At 42.4% G+C, this 14,099-nt stretch overlaps 1 protein-coding gene across 1 annotated transcript in view; it reads left to right on the top strand.

The window, feature by feature from the left end:
- Positions 1–14,099, top strand: part of LOC119426797 (cadherin-10-like) — a 54,475-nt gene that overhangs the window by 34,973 nt on the left and 5,403 nt on the right. The window contains exons 4-6 of the mRNA XM_037694378.1: positions 3,801–3,968; positions 5,647–5,834; positions 7,219–7,275. Of these exons, the coding sequence (XP_037550306.1) occupies positions 3,801–3,968; positions 5,647–5,834; positions 7,219–7,275 (413 nt within the window). The remainder of the gene's footprint in view (positions 1–3,800; positions 3,969–5,646; positions 5,835–7,218; positions 7,276–14,099) is intronic.

Raw genomic sequence — 14,099 nt, forward strand, 5'->3', positions numbered from 1 at the left:
TCTAAACAATGTTTCTAAACTCTAATCGCTCTAGAAGAGCACAGCATGTCATGATTTCAGTTCTCCGCCTCCCGCTGCACTCTGCCAGCGCTCTCGGCCACGCCCACTTCTCCGCTGCAGAGCGGAGATCAGCTGATCAGCTGCAGGAGGAAGCTTCTCCTTCAGTTGTGGGCTGCACACAGGTGCAGCAGGCGCCAAATAATTTAAAATAATTTATTTTAAATAAAAATTCCATGTCGATCGTGTGGCTCATCCGTCAATCAGACAATTTTGTGTCATGTCCAATCTTTCTTTGAAAAACCGCGATAGAGTGAGTCCACAAAAAACAAACGGCAAAGTAGCGAGGGACTACTGTACATATATTTTATTTTCACAACTTTTGGTGAAATATTTATTGTTTTTTTTTTAATTTAATTAGATATTTTCTTCTTTAAAAAAAAAATAAAAAAAATTCCATATATTTTTCTGAAACCCTTTACTTTGTCTCCTCCTTCAACCTGATTAAGAGCAGTCTTGGTGGCAACAAGTTGGTCTATTTTAATCCGTGCTGCTCTATTTTATTTTATTTTATTTTTTAGTACAAGTGAAAACATTTCCACACAAAGCAGCTCCAAGATGCAGATTCTCTGAAGAGTTTTATTTTAAATGTAAGAAAATCAAAGGGATCAGTATTTATTTGCAGCTACGACTGCTTTTGGACTAACGTGCGCTGCTATACGTTCTCATCCTCCCGCACTAACAATGCTACAGCAGCTGCACCCTCCACCTACGCCTTGCCCCCACTCCCAACACAACGGCTCCCTCTTTGGAGGGTGGGGGGGCACTATGGAAAACAGAAACATGGAGGAGCGCAAGCCGAAGCTGCACCAAATTAAAACAATTCATCACCGGATAACTTCCTGGAACGAACCTAATTTTCCTTCAACCGAATCCAAAAACACGACTGCGCTTCCTCTTTTTGGGCAAAGTGGAGTGGGGGGGGGGGGGGGGGGGATTTGTAATCGAGAGAGTGGCAAATCACCAGCCCTAAAGATCTACTTTTAATCATTACAGCGCGCTTTGGAACACATCCCGCTTGTGTCAAAACAAAAGAGTAAAAAAAAAAAAAAAGCCATTTGCAGATTAGTGAGGGGATTAACAGTAATATGGTTTATCCCACATGTGGTATGTAAGCTGACATTCGCTTCTTACACAAAGACAGGCCTGGACATCACATTATAAGCAGGATTTGTTCCCCCACTCCTCCTCTTCTCTGGGTATTGTAGTCATTAAGGAATAACAAAGGTAGACGCAGGCGGTGTGCTGTTTTCTAAAGCTCCTATACGATCGCTGCCTGGGCTGCAACACCACCTGAACGATTCTTAACAACCTGCCAGATAAATGGTTTTATCTTCTTTCTCCATGTTCTGTATGAACGGAGGACAAGAGCCAGTTTGATGAGCCTCCATCTCTTAAAGTCAAAGTTTGACTTTATTTACTGTGCTTACTCTACAAGTGTCCTCCCACCTGCTTCTCTCATGCGACGCTTCTAATTAAACCTTTTAACGGCAGACAGGATTTTAAACCCAATGGGAAACGGAGCGTACCTTTTGAACGCGCTGCCAAAAACCCGCTCCGCTCCGTCCTGACTCCAAACCTAAAAGCACGACGAGAAGAAAAGTGGGCGACCGCACTCAAAAGACCTGAACAGAGCGAGAGTTTCTGCACCAACGACAAAAAAAAACATCCTGAAAGGATTTGGAAGCCACACTTAAAGAATTAAAAGAATGCTTTTTAAGATTTGGGGACTTTTTCCTCCTCTGCACCGATTAAATCAGACGCCAGCATGTGCTCCTGGATGTCTGCTGATCTACAGTAATAAAATGTTGCTTTTGATTTAATTATCTGGCATGCAGATGAGTCGAACAGATGAGATGGTATTACATCAGCTCGGCTCACAATCGCCTAACGTTTTAAACGAGAGCGGCGCTATTTTTATTTAGAAGCACGCTGTCCACCTGTGGAAGCAGCTCATTAATTATGAAGCCATATGGCGGCTTGATTTACCCACGTTTGTTCTTGTGACTAAAGCTGCCACACAGCAAATGAGTGATCAAAGCTGTGCTACTGGTTTATATCTGATTGATTCTGACAGATCCAGTGCTGCACAACTGGAATATCAATGTTCTGGGTTTTGTCTTTAAATACATGTTTTAAACCACCCGAACTATATGGAACAAAGAGGAAATAATCTAAACTGAGGAGTTAAAGTTGAGGATTAGAGTTCGCTCTCTAAGAATTTACTAGGGTTTAAATCATCATCATGATTTTAGTTGGTGGTCTCATTAGTACAGTAGTCCCTCATTTATTGCAGGGGATCCGTACATACCCTGAAGACCTGCGATCAGTGCAAAACCGCATAGTAGGAATAGTACTGCAATTAGTAAGTAGTTGTTTATATATATATTTATATATAAAGGCTTTTTAAACCCTCCCCACACTCGTGCAATATTCAAAACAATGTCTCTAAACTCTAAACTCTGTAAAAGAGCACAGAATGTCATGATTTCAGCTCCCTGCCTCCTCTGCTCTTTGCCACCTGCAAGCGCCCTTGGCCACGCCCACTTCTCCGCTCTGCTCGGTGAACAGCTGATCAGCTGCAGCAGGAAGTTTTTTCTGAACAAATGTGCAGGATATAATATTAACTTTAGATACTTGTAATGCAGTGATAAAGTACAACATTATATGCTAAAGAAATAGGTTTACAAATCCTTATTGTGTTTACAAGTTAGTAACTTAGTCTGAAATGTTTAATATGACAACTCTAGATGAAATATATAGGTGAACAGATTTACCTCACTATTTGGCAACAGACTGGTCAGTTTTGTCTCTCTGCCACCTTTAATTAATGCATTATAAGCAGTTATTAATGATTTACAAAGTGTTTATAGAGGAATTAATAACATATCTATATTAGCCATCTATAAGGGGAGCCTTACTGTAAAGTGGTACCCATTTTCTTGTACTATCTTGTTCTTCATAATGTCAGTTTCATTTCGTAGGTTGCCAAACATCCCCAACATTGCCTCACGTCTCTTGCACTTCCTGTTTCCCAAAGTTGCCGACACTGACTAAACTCAATGTGTCATCAACAGCTGCAGCTCGCTCAGTTGGTTTAAGGTTGTCTTGTGTGATGAATCTAATGAAGGACTCTAGAGAAGTCACTGTTTTCTTGCTCACTTTGAATAAAAACTGTGCAGCAAACAGGTAGACTTTTATTAGCCCAACCCTTTTTACAAAAAGAATAATTAATTATCTAAACCCTTGGTAATATCAGTAAACCTTTCTGTGCCGTTTCTATCCTTCTTAAAGTCTTGCCTCAGTTTGTGACAAGTTATTTTGCATGTCGTTGTCTCATTTGGCTGCTGATATGTTCATATGTGCAGCTTTTAGAAAGTTTTGTGGACTCATGTATTCAAATATTCAACGTACTCCACAAATAATGTTGATTTTTTAAATATTAACAGATTTTTCATGAGGAAAAACTGTATAAAATTTGCATTCTCGTGCAGTCAGAGGGTCAGAGGAACACTTGCTAACGTGAACAGTGACCACAGAGTAAAGTGCTTTCAGTTTTAAAATGTGAACAGTGATGGTGAAAAGTCAAAGACAAGTAGAAGACCCTCAAGTTTGAAGTACGTTATGAATAAAAATCTGATTTTTTTTTTTCACAGTCTTGTGTTTTTAACATCAATACCCTATTTTTTGGTGTGTTGAATGTTGTCTGTCTATAAATCTTTGCTTTTTGTTTTTTCCCTCAGGTCTGATAAAGACCGCCCTGCCCGGCATGGACAGGGAAGTCAAAGAACACTACCAGGTTGTGATTCAAGCCAAAGACATGGCCGGACAGATGGGCGGACTCTCAGGAACCACGACGGTCAGCATCACCCTCTTGGACGTGAACGACAACCCGCCGCGCTTCACTAAGAGTGAGTACGGGCCTTCTGGACTCGAACACACACGGACTCCTTCGCTGCCACCAGCCGGTGCCAGGCAGGCATGCAGCCCCCATCTGGTGTCAGTTTCAAAATGAATCTGGATTATTGCAGGGAGCTCGGGGTTGTGTGCAGACCTCTTAAAGGCAGAGAATAATTAAATATAGAGCCATATGATGGAACGAAGGGTCTCGCAAAGTGCATCAGATCAGCCCTGTAATCCCTATTAAATGAAGAGAGTGCATTCACTGGGTTTTATCTCCTCTGTTAAGGCTTTCCCTCCATAAAAACCACTGTTCTCAATTTAGAGCTCAAACTGTCCTCAGTGCATTCAGTCATCAATCTTTATCCGGAGCGACTCGCTTCCCTTTTTCTCCTGTGCGAACGGGCGAAGGCAGGCCAGATTGGATTGACAGATTACCGTCAGAAGCAGCGAACTGCCCGGCGGTGGGGGCAACGCAAAGGCAAACACGTGGCTTCAGAGGTCCCACAGTCGCCTCCCATTTGTCAATGCCGCCACGGCAAGTGGTAGAGGAGGCGGCGCGTCCTGTCATCCTCAGTCCCTCCAAAGCTGAGAGACGAGAGGATGGAAAGAGGGGTGATGGAGGCAAAAAGGAGTGAGGAGATATTGTAATGGGACACCCAAAGGAGGCAGCGTGTCAGGAAGCGATATCATTGTTGTCTGCCGGAGTGATGCCTCTTCTTTCCCTGCCGATGCTAAATACCCGTTAGCCTCGGGGAAACCTTCTCTTGGAGCATCCCTTTCAGAGTGCGCGTGTATTCAGAGTTAGGTGTCACACAGACCTGCCGACTCAGGCGTTGCCAAAACGCTGTCAGCGTGTTTTATTAGCGTGTCAGAGCTGTTTGTCTCCGCAGGCTGTGTGCGTATATCACAGCAACTCTCTGCTGCTGCCGTCCGGTTATTTATTTAAACATACGAGATGCAGCCGCCGCCGACAGGTAACTATCAATTCACCGCCCTTCTCCCTCAAACCAGGAAATCATCTGGCAAAGTAAGAAAAAAAACCATCAAGGGGTAATTAATTTACGTAGAGCAAATTCGCCTAAAATTTATGTAGCGTCCTAATCTTTGAGTCGATATGGCTTGTAGCGAGTTCTGTGAACGAGGCTGGAAACAAGGTATATTTTACTGCTCCACAGCTGATCTACAAATCATTAAATCCCCTCTCACACACCTCCTCCTCTTCAGCTCTGTGCCCTGAACTCTCGTAGTCCCGCTCTCGGACTTACCCACTGACGCCAAGTCATTTTCATATTAACAAGGTCGAGCAGAAATTCTCCGGTCACTGCCATTCCATTTTTGGCCTGTGTAGGTTTTTATCTATTCTTTGTGTTGTTGCTGTTGTTTTATTTTTTAAGAAATTGACCATCTTGGGGCATTCTCATCCAGGTTAGAAAATATGAATAGAAGCTCTGATTCACCGGTTGAATGAACGATTTTGTTGGGAAAGAAAACCGGAGCTTGACATGAAAAGAAGCACCAAGGATAAGACCTCGGTTGTCATGGCCACTCACACACCTGAGCTTTTCTGTTTTAGAGATTTTCTTTTTTCTGTTTTCTTTTTCTATTAAAAACTTCAACAGCCTTGCGTTGGTTGACCAGAGTTTTATTTTCACGACAAGCTTAAAAACTCAGATTCTTTGTCCGCAGCCCTGTACGAGTTCAGAGTTCCTGAGTCCAACGAGCTGGGCTCCACAGTGGGGCTCATCCAGGCCATGGACGCGGACATTGGCCAGAACGCCGAGATGAAGTACAAGATCATTGGAAACGACGGTCCCGGGATGTTTGACATCACCACCAACCAGAGCACGCAGGATGGCGTCATCGTGCTCAGGAAGGTCAGCTGATTTCAACAATCTCGTGTTGTTTTATCTCTTTAAGTTAATGAAACAGCTGATTAACTTTCAGAGTCAACCCAGCTCACCGCGGTGGCCACAGCTACTCCACATTAGAAAACACTAAGATGGCCGTAACGTAGCTATTTAACAAACATTGACCTACGACTTGGTGTGGTTGTAGCACAGTGGTGCAACTGGTAGAGCTGCTGCCTCTCAGCGCGAAGGTCCCTGGTTCAAATCCATGTCCGGGGGTCTTTCTGGGTGGAGTTTGCATGTTCTCTCCGTGCATGTGTGGGTTTTCTCCAGGTGCTCCAGTTTCCTCCCACAGACCCAAAACATGCATGTTAGGCTGATTGGTAACTCTAAATTGTCTCTAGGTGTGAGTGAGAGAGTGAATGGTTGTTTGTCTCTATGTGTCCCTGTGATGGACTGGAGACCTGTCCAGGGTGTCCCCGCCCCTCGCACAGTGATTGGACATGGGCACCGGCGACCCCCGTGACTGAAAATGGAAGAAGCGTGTAAAAGATAATGGATGGATGTAGCTAACACTGATCTAAAACACGTTGAGCTAACAGACTGAACAAGATCTCTGCTTGAAAATTCTGTATCAATTGTCGAAGTCGGCTCTTTTCGTGTGTTAGCAAAATATCTTATGAGCCGCTGCACATTTTAATGAAACATAGTAATAAATCATAGATACACATCTACAAGTGATTAACTTTTGGAGCCAATCTAATTGTCTGCCACAGTTAACTGGTGCAGAAGACTCAGACATCTGTACAATCCAGTCAGTTTTACAAATACTGCCATAAAAACTGGTATGGTAGTAGGTTAGTTGTCCCCCAAAGAAACTATGAGGGTTACACAAAGTGTAAAACTTTTGATTCGTTTTTAAACGCTTTTCTCTGTCTTTTAACAAAATTTCTCATTCCCTACTGAAAGGATTTCAATAAAACCTTCAGCGAGTTTACATCAGATATATGTCTTTAACTTTTTAACTTGTGGAGTTAGTCTAATTCAAGATGGCTGCCGTAGCCACTTAGCATTAGCCAATACATAAAGGTATGGAACGCTACCAAATGTAGGGATACTGAGTTAACATTTAATGAGGTAGTATCCAAGATCCATTCACAAAACATACTTTAAACGTGACATCATGCATAAAGTTATGTTTTTAAGTTTTGACAAACTATTCCTCATTTTTCAAAATAAAATAATCTCAGTTTAAAACTGGCATGAGAGATGACGGGCTACATGCATTCCTTCAAGGACTTACAGTTTGATTTACAGAACAAATGTTTTGAATTATAGATTAAAGTCACTCAATAACAACACAACTATAAAAGTTGAACGCTTCATAAGCACTGTGGGGTTTTCCCCTTAGATTTGTCTTTCAGGCGCTTACGGGCCTCAGGCCCCCTCAGAGGACGCCCTGCAGACGGTAACAAGATAAAAAAAAACAGCAACAGAAAACAATCATTTGCTGCACATTTTCCAGAAAACGATTCATTTCTTGTGCATTTTTTCTTTACACTCGAAGCTTTTTGAAGCACGCAGCTCAGGAGCATCTAATTAAGCAAACACGCTCCCGTTTTTCTCACCACCCAGAGCTGCAAAACATCTCCAGAGCGTGGACGCATCGTGTGTGTACACAAGACGCAGGGATGCTGCTGCTGCTTTCGCTGTGTAGACATTGTGTAAATCTTTTTTTTCTGTTGTTCCCCTAAAAGGACGCCCAAACTGAACAGCAAACACAGATAGGTTATTAAACTTTTGATCTCAGAGATTTCAGCACTTGTTTACTCTCACAGCTCGTGTGGTTTATTGCTGCAGCAAACCTTCACAGCTCTGCGAGTGTTTACGGAGCAGCTGAGCACAAAGGTTGACTTGTTTTAATAAGTACTTTATTAAGTACTTTTCCATACATCAGCAGGGTGCCGTTGTACTGAGAACACAACTGACTTTCTTTGTTTCAGCTCGCACCGCACGGGGATATTTAAAAAAGAAAATGTGGTTTGTCATGTTCCTGATAAACAAGCTGCTGGTTGGAGGTGTTTGTCCATGCCCTGTGAGATGTGCTTTTATTGTGAAGGCATAAAACAGACTCATGTACAGTACAATCAAATCTGTTTATTTTATTTATGTACTCACAAGAAATGTGGTTCAGTGTAATTGTCATTGTGGATTATGTTTTTGTGTCTGTTAGCAAAATATATTATGAACTACTGGACAGATTTTAATGCAACTCTCAGAAAGTAATTACTGGATTAAAGTCTACAACTGGTTTGCATTTGAGTTAAATCCAGTTCAAGATGGCCGCCCCATTTCGTCAACCTCTGCAAACGCAAAGATGGCTGTAACTCAGTCAAGTTCACATATATTGAGTTAAAATTTTACTGAAGTTGTAGTTGAGTCGTAACTCATATAGTAGTAAACAGGTCATATAAGATTCAGCTTTTTTTTTCTTTTTTTTTATTATTTCATTTTTGTATTTTAACAAAAACGTCTAACTCCATCAAGTCTTAGTTCAAAACTCTGGCACGAGGGATCTACGTTCCTTCAAGGAATGCTATATCTTTATTAGTTAGATTATTTCAATTTATAAATAATGCAGAATCACATGAAACCTTCGTTTGAAGTCAGTTTCCATATCTGTAGCTTACATGTTTTAACAGGAAGTGACCTCCGGCAGAACGGGGCTCCATTAGGTCCACCATCTGCCTCCACCGGCCAGGGATTAAAGCACCAGCAGCATCGCTGGATTAAATCTGTGCATCTGAAGCCACTTTGAATCTCGCATCGGACTCGATACGATGAAAAGTGCCAGATGCCAAAAAAAAAAGCTTTTAACTTACAGTAAGTCTTGATAAAACCCTGATCTTTAAAAGTAAATAAATAAAACAAGAGATGGGATTTAATGAAGCTAAATTAGATACAAATCAAGAATAAATCTGCTCAGCATATGGTGGCGATGTAAGAACGTGTGGGCACTTTGTTATAAAGACGGTCGGTGTTTCTCATGTAAAGTCCTGGTTTTTCACAGCTTGATTGTCGGTGCTGGTTTCACGCTGGCGTGCAATCTAAAATCACACGCAGGGATGGCATTGTGCTGGCTTTGTGGGATCTGTTTATCAGTCTCTAGCTGCACAGTTATCAGCCGCCTCGACAACAGCAAAACTTTAGTCGCGTGCGTATTCCATCCGAGCATTTAACCAGAACCAATGATTAAACTGACACATTGTTCGATATTTATTCATCCGAGGTTATCCCACTGGGCTGCCGCTGCTGATGACGGGTTGAAGCAGAAAATTTCAAATTTGCAGAAATTTTCACTTTGAATCACACTGAATTACTTTGAACGACACATTTCAGAACAAACTGCATCTAAACATGCAAATGCTTTGTAGTCTCAAGATGTCACAATCATGAGTGGTGCTGTTTTTATTTTAGTCAGACAGAAGAAAATTAAATTAATACCAGCAACGCCACCTAGTTAAACTAGGAATAAGATGAAGTCACTTATCACAAGGGTGAGCAATGTTTCACAAAACATACGGTAGAGGTTTACAACATTTGATTACAACAACTGGAAAATGTTGCAGCTGTCCAAATGTTAAAAAACAGCCAAATGATGTCATTTAAAAAGATCAAAGGGCATCACGGTCAGTAGCGGTCTGAGGGAACAAGAAGCAGAGTCTTAGCTGGAAGTGGGCGTGGTCTTCTTGCCCTCGCACGGCGCTCCCAGGCGGTCTCGAGTCTCAACCTTCAATTATCTCCCAGCATTCCTTCCCGAGTCCGGCGTCCTTCCACGGCCTCGACCTCACCCGGTGCTCGCACCTCCCTGAGTCCGGCATCCCATGGTGACGTTGACCTCCAGCGATCTCCGACGCTCGGTCCTCCGCCCTCTACACCAGACCCAGATGACTGCACCCTCCAACCGGGCACGATTCACCATGCCCGACCAGTTTAGCTGGTTTCTTGTGGACGTGCTTACCCCAGCTTGTCTCTGCTCTTAGTCACCGCGCCCTCAGTTTCTGCGAACCTGCTGACCGGCTTGTCCCCGGCTGTTGCCCCTCTGCGGTTGTTGTGCACCTGGCCATTGCGCTACCTGGCCGCCGCATCTCCAGCCCCTTGGCGGTTGCTGCGCACGTCTGCCGTTGCGCCTCTGGTTGCTTGTTCTGCTCTTTTATTTCCTCATTCCTGGCCTTCGTGCCATTACGGCTGATGGGGAACACCTGCACGAGCTAGTGTCTCTGGCCATATCATGGGTGGCAGCCTAAAAAAAAACAAAAAAAAAACACAATAAGTGATCAGCAACGTTAAATAAAACATGCAACTTTAACACATAAAGCCATATCTAATTTGTGCAATACATTTACAAGAGGGACCATTCCAAAAAGGACATATAAAAGTTGTTGTAAAAATGTTAATTTTTCAAACATGTTTAAAACTCCCGCTACTCGAGAGTGAAGCTCTGCAACTCATGTAAGGACATCCTGACTCATGCTCAGTAATCCACATAGAAAAATCTAACAAAGTTGAGTCAGGTCCTCTGGAAGATTCTTCTTGTTGAAACGTTTCATCTTTTATCCAAAGGACTTCTTCAGTCTGAAGAGCTGCAACAAACTCAGTCTTATAAGCAGCACCTTCTCATAGTGGACCAAGCAGTTTGTTGTTGACATCCAGAACTAGCTGCTCATGTGATCAAGAAGGACCATCAGCCTAACAATGGATCATTAGCACCTGATGGCTGTTTACTATTCACAGGAGGTTGAGTGATACCAGCAATCACAGCATTGTAAGAGGGGGACAGTTGAACCCGGAGGCTCCACCCCTGTTTAATGATGGATGGTTTCTCTTCACAAAGATGGCCTCCTTTACTCCTCTCTCAAACCATCGTTCCTCTCTGTCCAGGATGTGAACATCATATACGAACACTAAGAACTCTGGAAATCCTGTTCATAATTTATCACCAACAAATGCTGCCCAGTGAGATACATGCTGAAAATAAAGTGTACCGTCCATCCATCCATTATCTTCCACTTATTCTGGAGTTGAGTCATGGGGGCAGCAGCTCAAGCAGAAAATGGTCCAGACATCTTTTTCCACAGCCACTTCTGGGAGGACTCCAAGGCGTTCCCGGGCCAGTCGAGAGACATCCTCTCTCTAGTGTGTCCTGGGTCTTCCCCGGGTTCTTCTCCCAGTCATACGTACCCTTACAGTCTTTCTCTAGAGGTGTTCAGGGGCATCCTTACCAGATGTCTGAATCACCTCAACTGAGCCTCGATGTGGCTCTACTCCGAGTCTCTCCTGATAACGGAACTTCTCACCCTCTCTCTGAGGGAAAGTTCAGCTACCCTGCAGAGGAAACTCATTTCAACTGCTTGCATCAACATTCTCATTCTTTCAGTCACTACCCAAAGTTTGTGACCATAGGTGAGGTGTAGGTGTACGCATCTTTATAATAAATAGCTGCTCACAGACAGTTGGTGTCCATGAGTCTAAATTTTGCTGGAATACAACATTTCCTGAACTGGTTGGTTTGATTTTATGGAAAAGTGTTGGAAGTCAAAACTAACTTGAAATTCAAGTCACGGTTTAAGTTAGCTAAAACATACAGTATATAGTGGTGTTTATAATTGATAAGAATACTAATAATTCAATATATTTTTGGTGTTTTGTAATAGTTTAAAGTAAAAGTACATATCTAAGTCCTGCATGCAGTAGTTTTGATTGTATCTTGATGTGGACGACTGCTAGAATTACCTACATTTGGGGAAAAGGGGGAATTTTTCATGGAGAAGTTAAGCTAGCAGCTAATCTAATTTGAGTTTCAAAGTATTTCTTCCGTCTGTACATCTGTCCTTTCATCCATCATCCTTCCATCCATCCATTCATCCATCCATCTTGTTTAAACGCTTTTCCTTGAAGCTGCAACTACAGCCATGAAAAATGTTTAAAAAGTTAGATGTCTTTTTTTTTCAGGAGAAACCATAACTGCAGGGTTGCTGGCTTTGAAGGGCAGTTTGTTGTGAGATTTGGACTGGGGGGGGGTCACCAGCAGTCAAAGAGCGAGAGGTGGGACCTCAGTGAAGTAGTAAAGTGGCTTCTAATATAGCAGGGATCGAAGGTTCAGTTTGTGTTTCACTGCATTAAAACCCAAATCAGCCATGGCACCCCTGCTATTTTTGTGTTTGCTGCTGCTCACCTGCCTTTCAGACTCAAAGAAAAACAGAAAGAAGAGCCTTTTTTCCAGAAGCTATTTGGAAAAGTTTGAACCAAAAATCAGTGAAACAGTTTACCCAAATACAACTTAGCAAACCAATAAGTTCAAAATTCAGAGATTAAGTTTGCAAGCACAGTAACATGTATCTACTTGGGTTTGTATGAATAAAAGTAGTTTTTAACATTCGCAGAGCCTCCGATCGGGTTGTAGAACAACTTTAACTGAAACCATGTCAGTGCAGTAGCGTAGCAGCCTAATTTTAACCGAAAGCGTTGAACAACACACCAAACATGCGTGCTACAGAAAAAAATGTGAGGAACTGTCTATTTCCATTCGCTCTGTCAGCCAGAGGACAGACAGGAGAGTTATTAGATTTCTGCAAACACTTGCTCACACTTCCAGTACATTTGTTTTGTGTGAGATCCATTCTTCCTGGAGGCTGAGACCAAAGCAGAAATATTGACGCTCAGTATGGATCGCAGACCTTCAGCTGTGGTGCGTTTGATGTATTCAACAGTATCTGGCAGTTGCCTCATCAGGCGCCCCCTCTGCAGCCTCCCATCGATCTCTTCCATCATGCCATCATTAAGTGGTGGATGACATAATTGCCTTTTGTAGCTGCAGTGCTGCAGTGAGTACGTGCGGACCGAGCGTGCCCTAATTCTGAACCTAATAATCAAATGGGCTTGTCGTCCCGCCGACGCTCGCGCCGGCTCCTCAAAGCAGCATGTTCCTCCAGCAGACGTGCCCCCACACACACATACACCGTTCCCCGACACCAAACAGCACAAAATCAATCAGTTATAATCTGCCGTGATTCATGGTCCCAGAAAACAGTTCTCTCCATCTGGATTTCATTTTCATAATTCAGAGCCTCGATGACTTCTCTCAGCGACCCGACGTCCTTTTATTGGAGCTGCTGGCAGCCTGCGAGGAGGCTCGCTCTGATCCAGCTGCTCCTGTTCAGCGCTCATTAAAAAGCACCGCTCCACAATTATTCCCATCAATCGAGGGATACCTTCACCGGCGATGACTTCAGAAAGACAAGAAGAGTTCAGAGAGGAAATCAAAGCACAAAGTAGCCCGAACAGCAGCAAACGTTACGAGCAGGAGCGCAGCGTCGACGCAGATCAGCTGTTTTCTTTAAGGTAAACTGAACAGAACAAGAAAAACAATTGTACAATCACAGGTTTTTACATGATATATTCATTTTAGAAAACTAGATTTAGTAGGGATTTATTTTTAAAATAACTGAAGATATTAAATAACTAAAATAGACACAAATCAGATAATTTAGAATGATTTATTCAAACAACAAAAAAAAACAAAAAAAGTATTTTAATATTCGTGTGACCTGAATTAACCTCCTGATGAGGCTTTCATCGTATAAAACTGACTGTTTCAAGTAGAGACAATAATCTGTGGAAGAAAATCAGATGAATGTTTTCAAAAAGGCTACAAGGGACTCAACATGATTTAACTTCATCAAGAAGGAGGAATGAGACAGAAACAAAACACACAGAAGGGAAGAAAGAAACAAAGTAACGAGAAAGAAATGAAAAAGGGATGAAATAAATGTCGAAGGAATTCAGAACAGAAAAAAGAGAAACAGAAGAGATACTGGAAAGTGAAAGATGGGAAAGGGTGTAAAGAAAGAATAAAAATGAGAGGAAGGAAAGGAGGAAGAAAAAGAGATGAACAAACGAGGAGAGAAAGAGTCTAAAACTGAAAAGCCTTAGGTGTTTCTGGTTTTATGTTTATTGGGTAGGCTTGTTTAAAATTAGGACAATGTATTGATTGTGTGTTTTGCAGTAAAACATGGTGGAGGTTCTGTTACAATGTGGGTCTGTTTTGCCGTCTTTGGTTCTTCTGGCACTGAATGTGATCATGTAAGCATGTAATCAGAGCGTTCACAAATAAAGCATTGACTTGTTGTGCGGGATCAAAGGAGGCAGAGAATCTGTGACTGATCACCATACCACTTTATTTATAGAGCACTTAAAACAGCTACAAGGCCAACCAAAGTGCTGTACTGACAG

Source organism: Nematolebias whitei, chromosome 20 (genome assembly GCF_014905685.2).
Source record: "Nematolebias whitei isolate Nwh7 chromosome 20, NemWhi1, whole genome shotgun sequence".
NCBI classification, from domain to species: domain Eukaryota; kingdom Metazoa; phylum Chordata; class Actinopteri; order Cyprinodontiformes; family Rivulidae; genus Nematolebias; species Nematolebias whitei.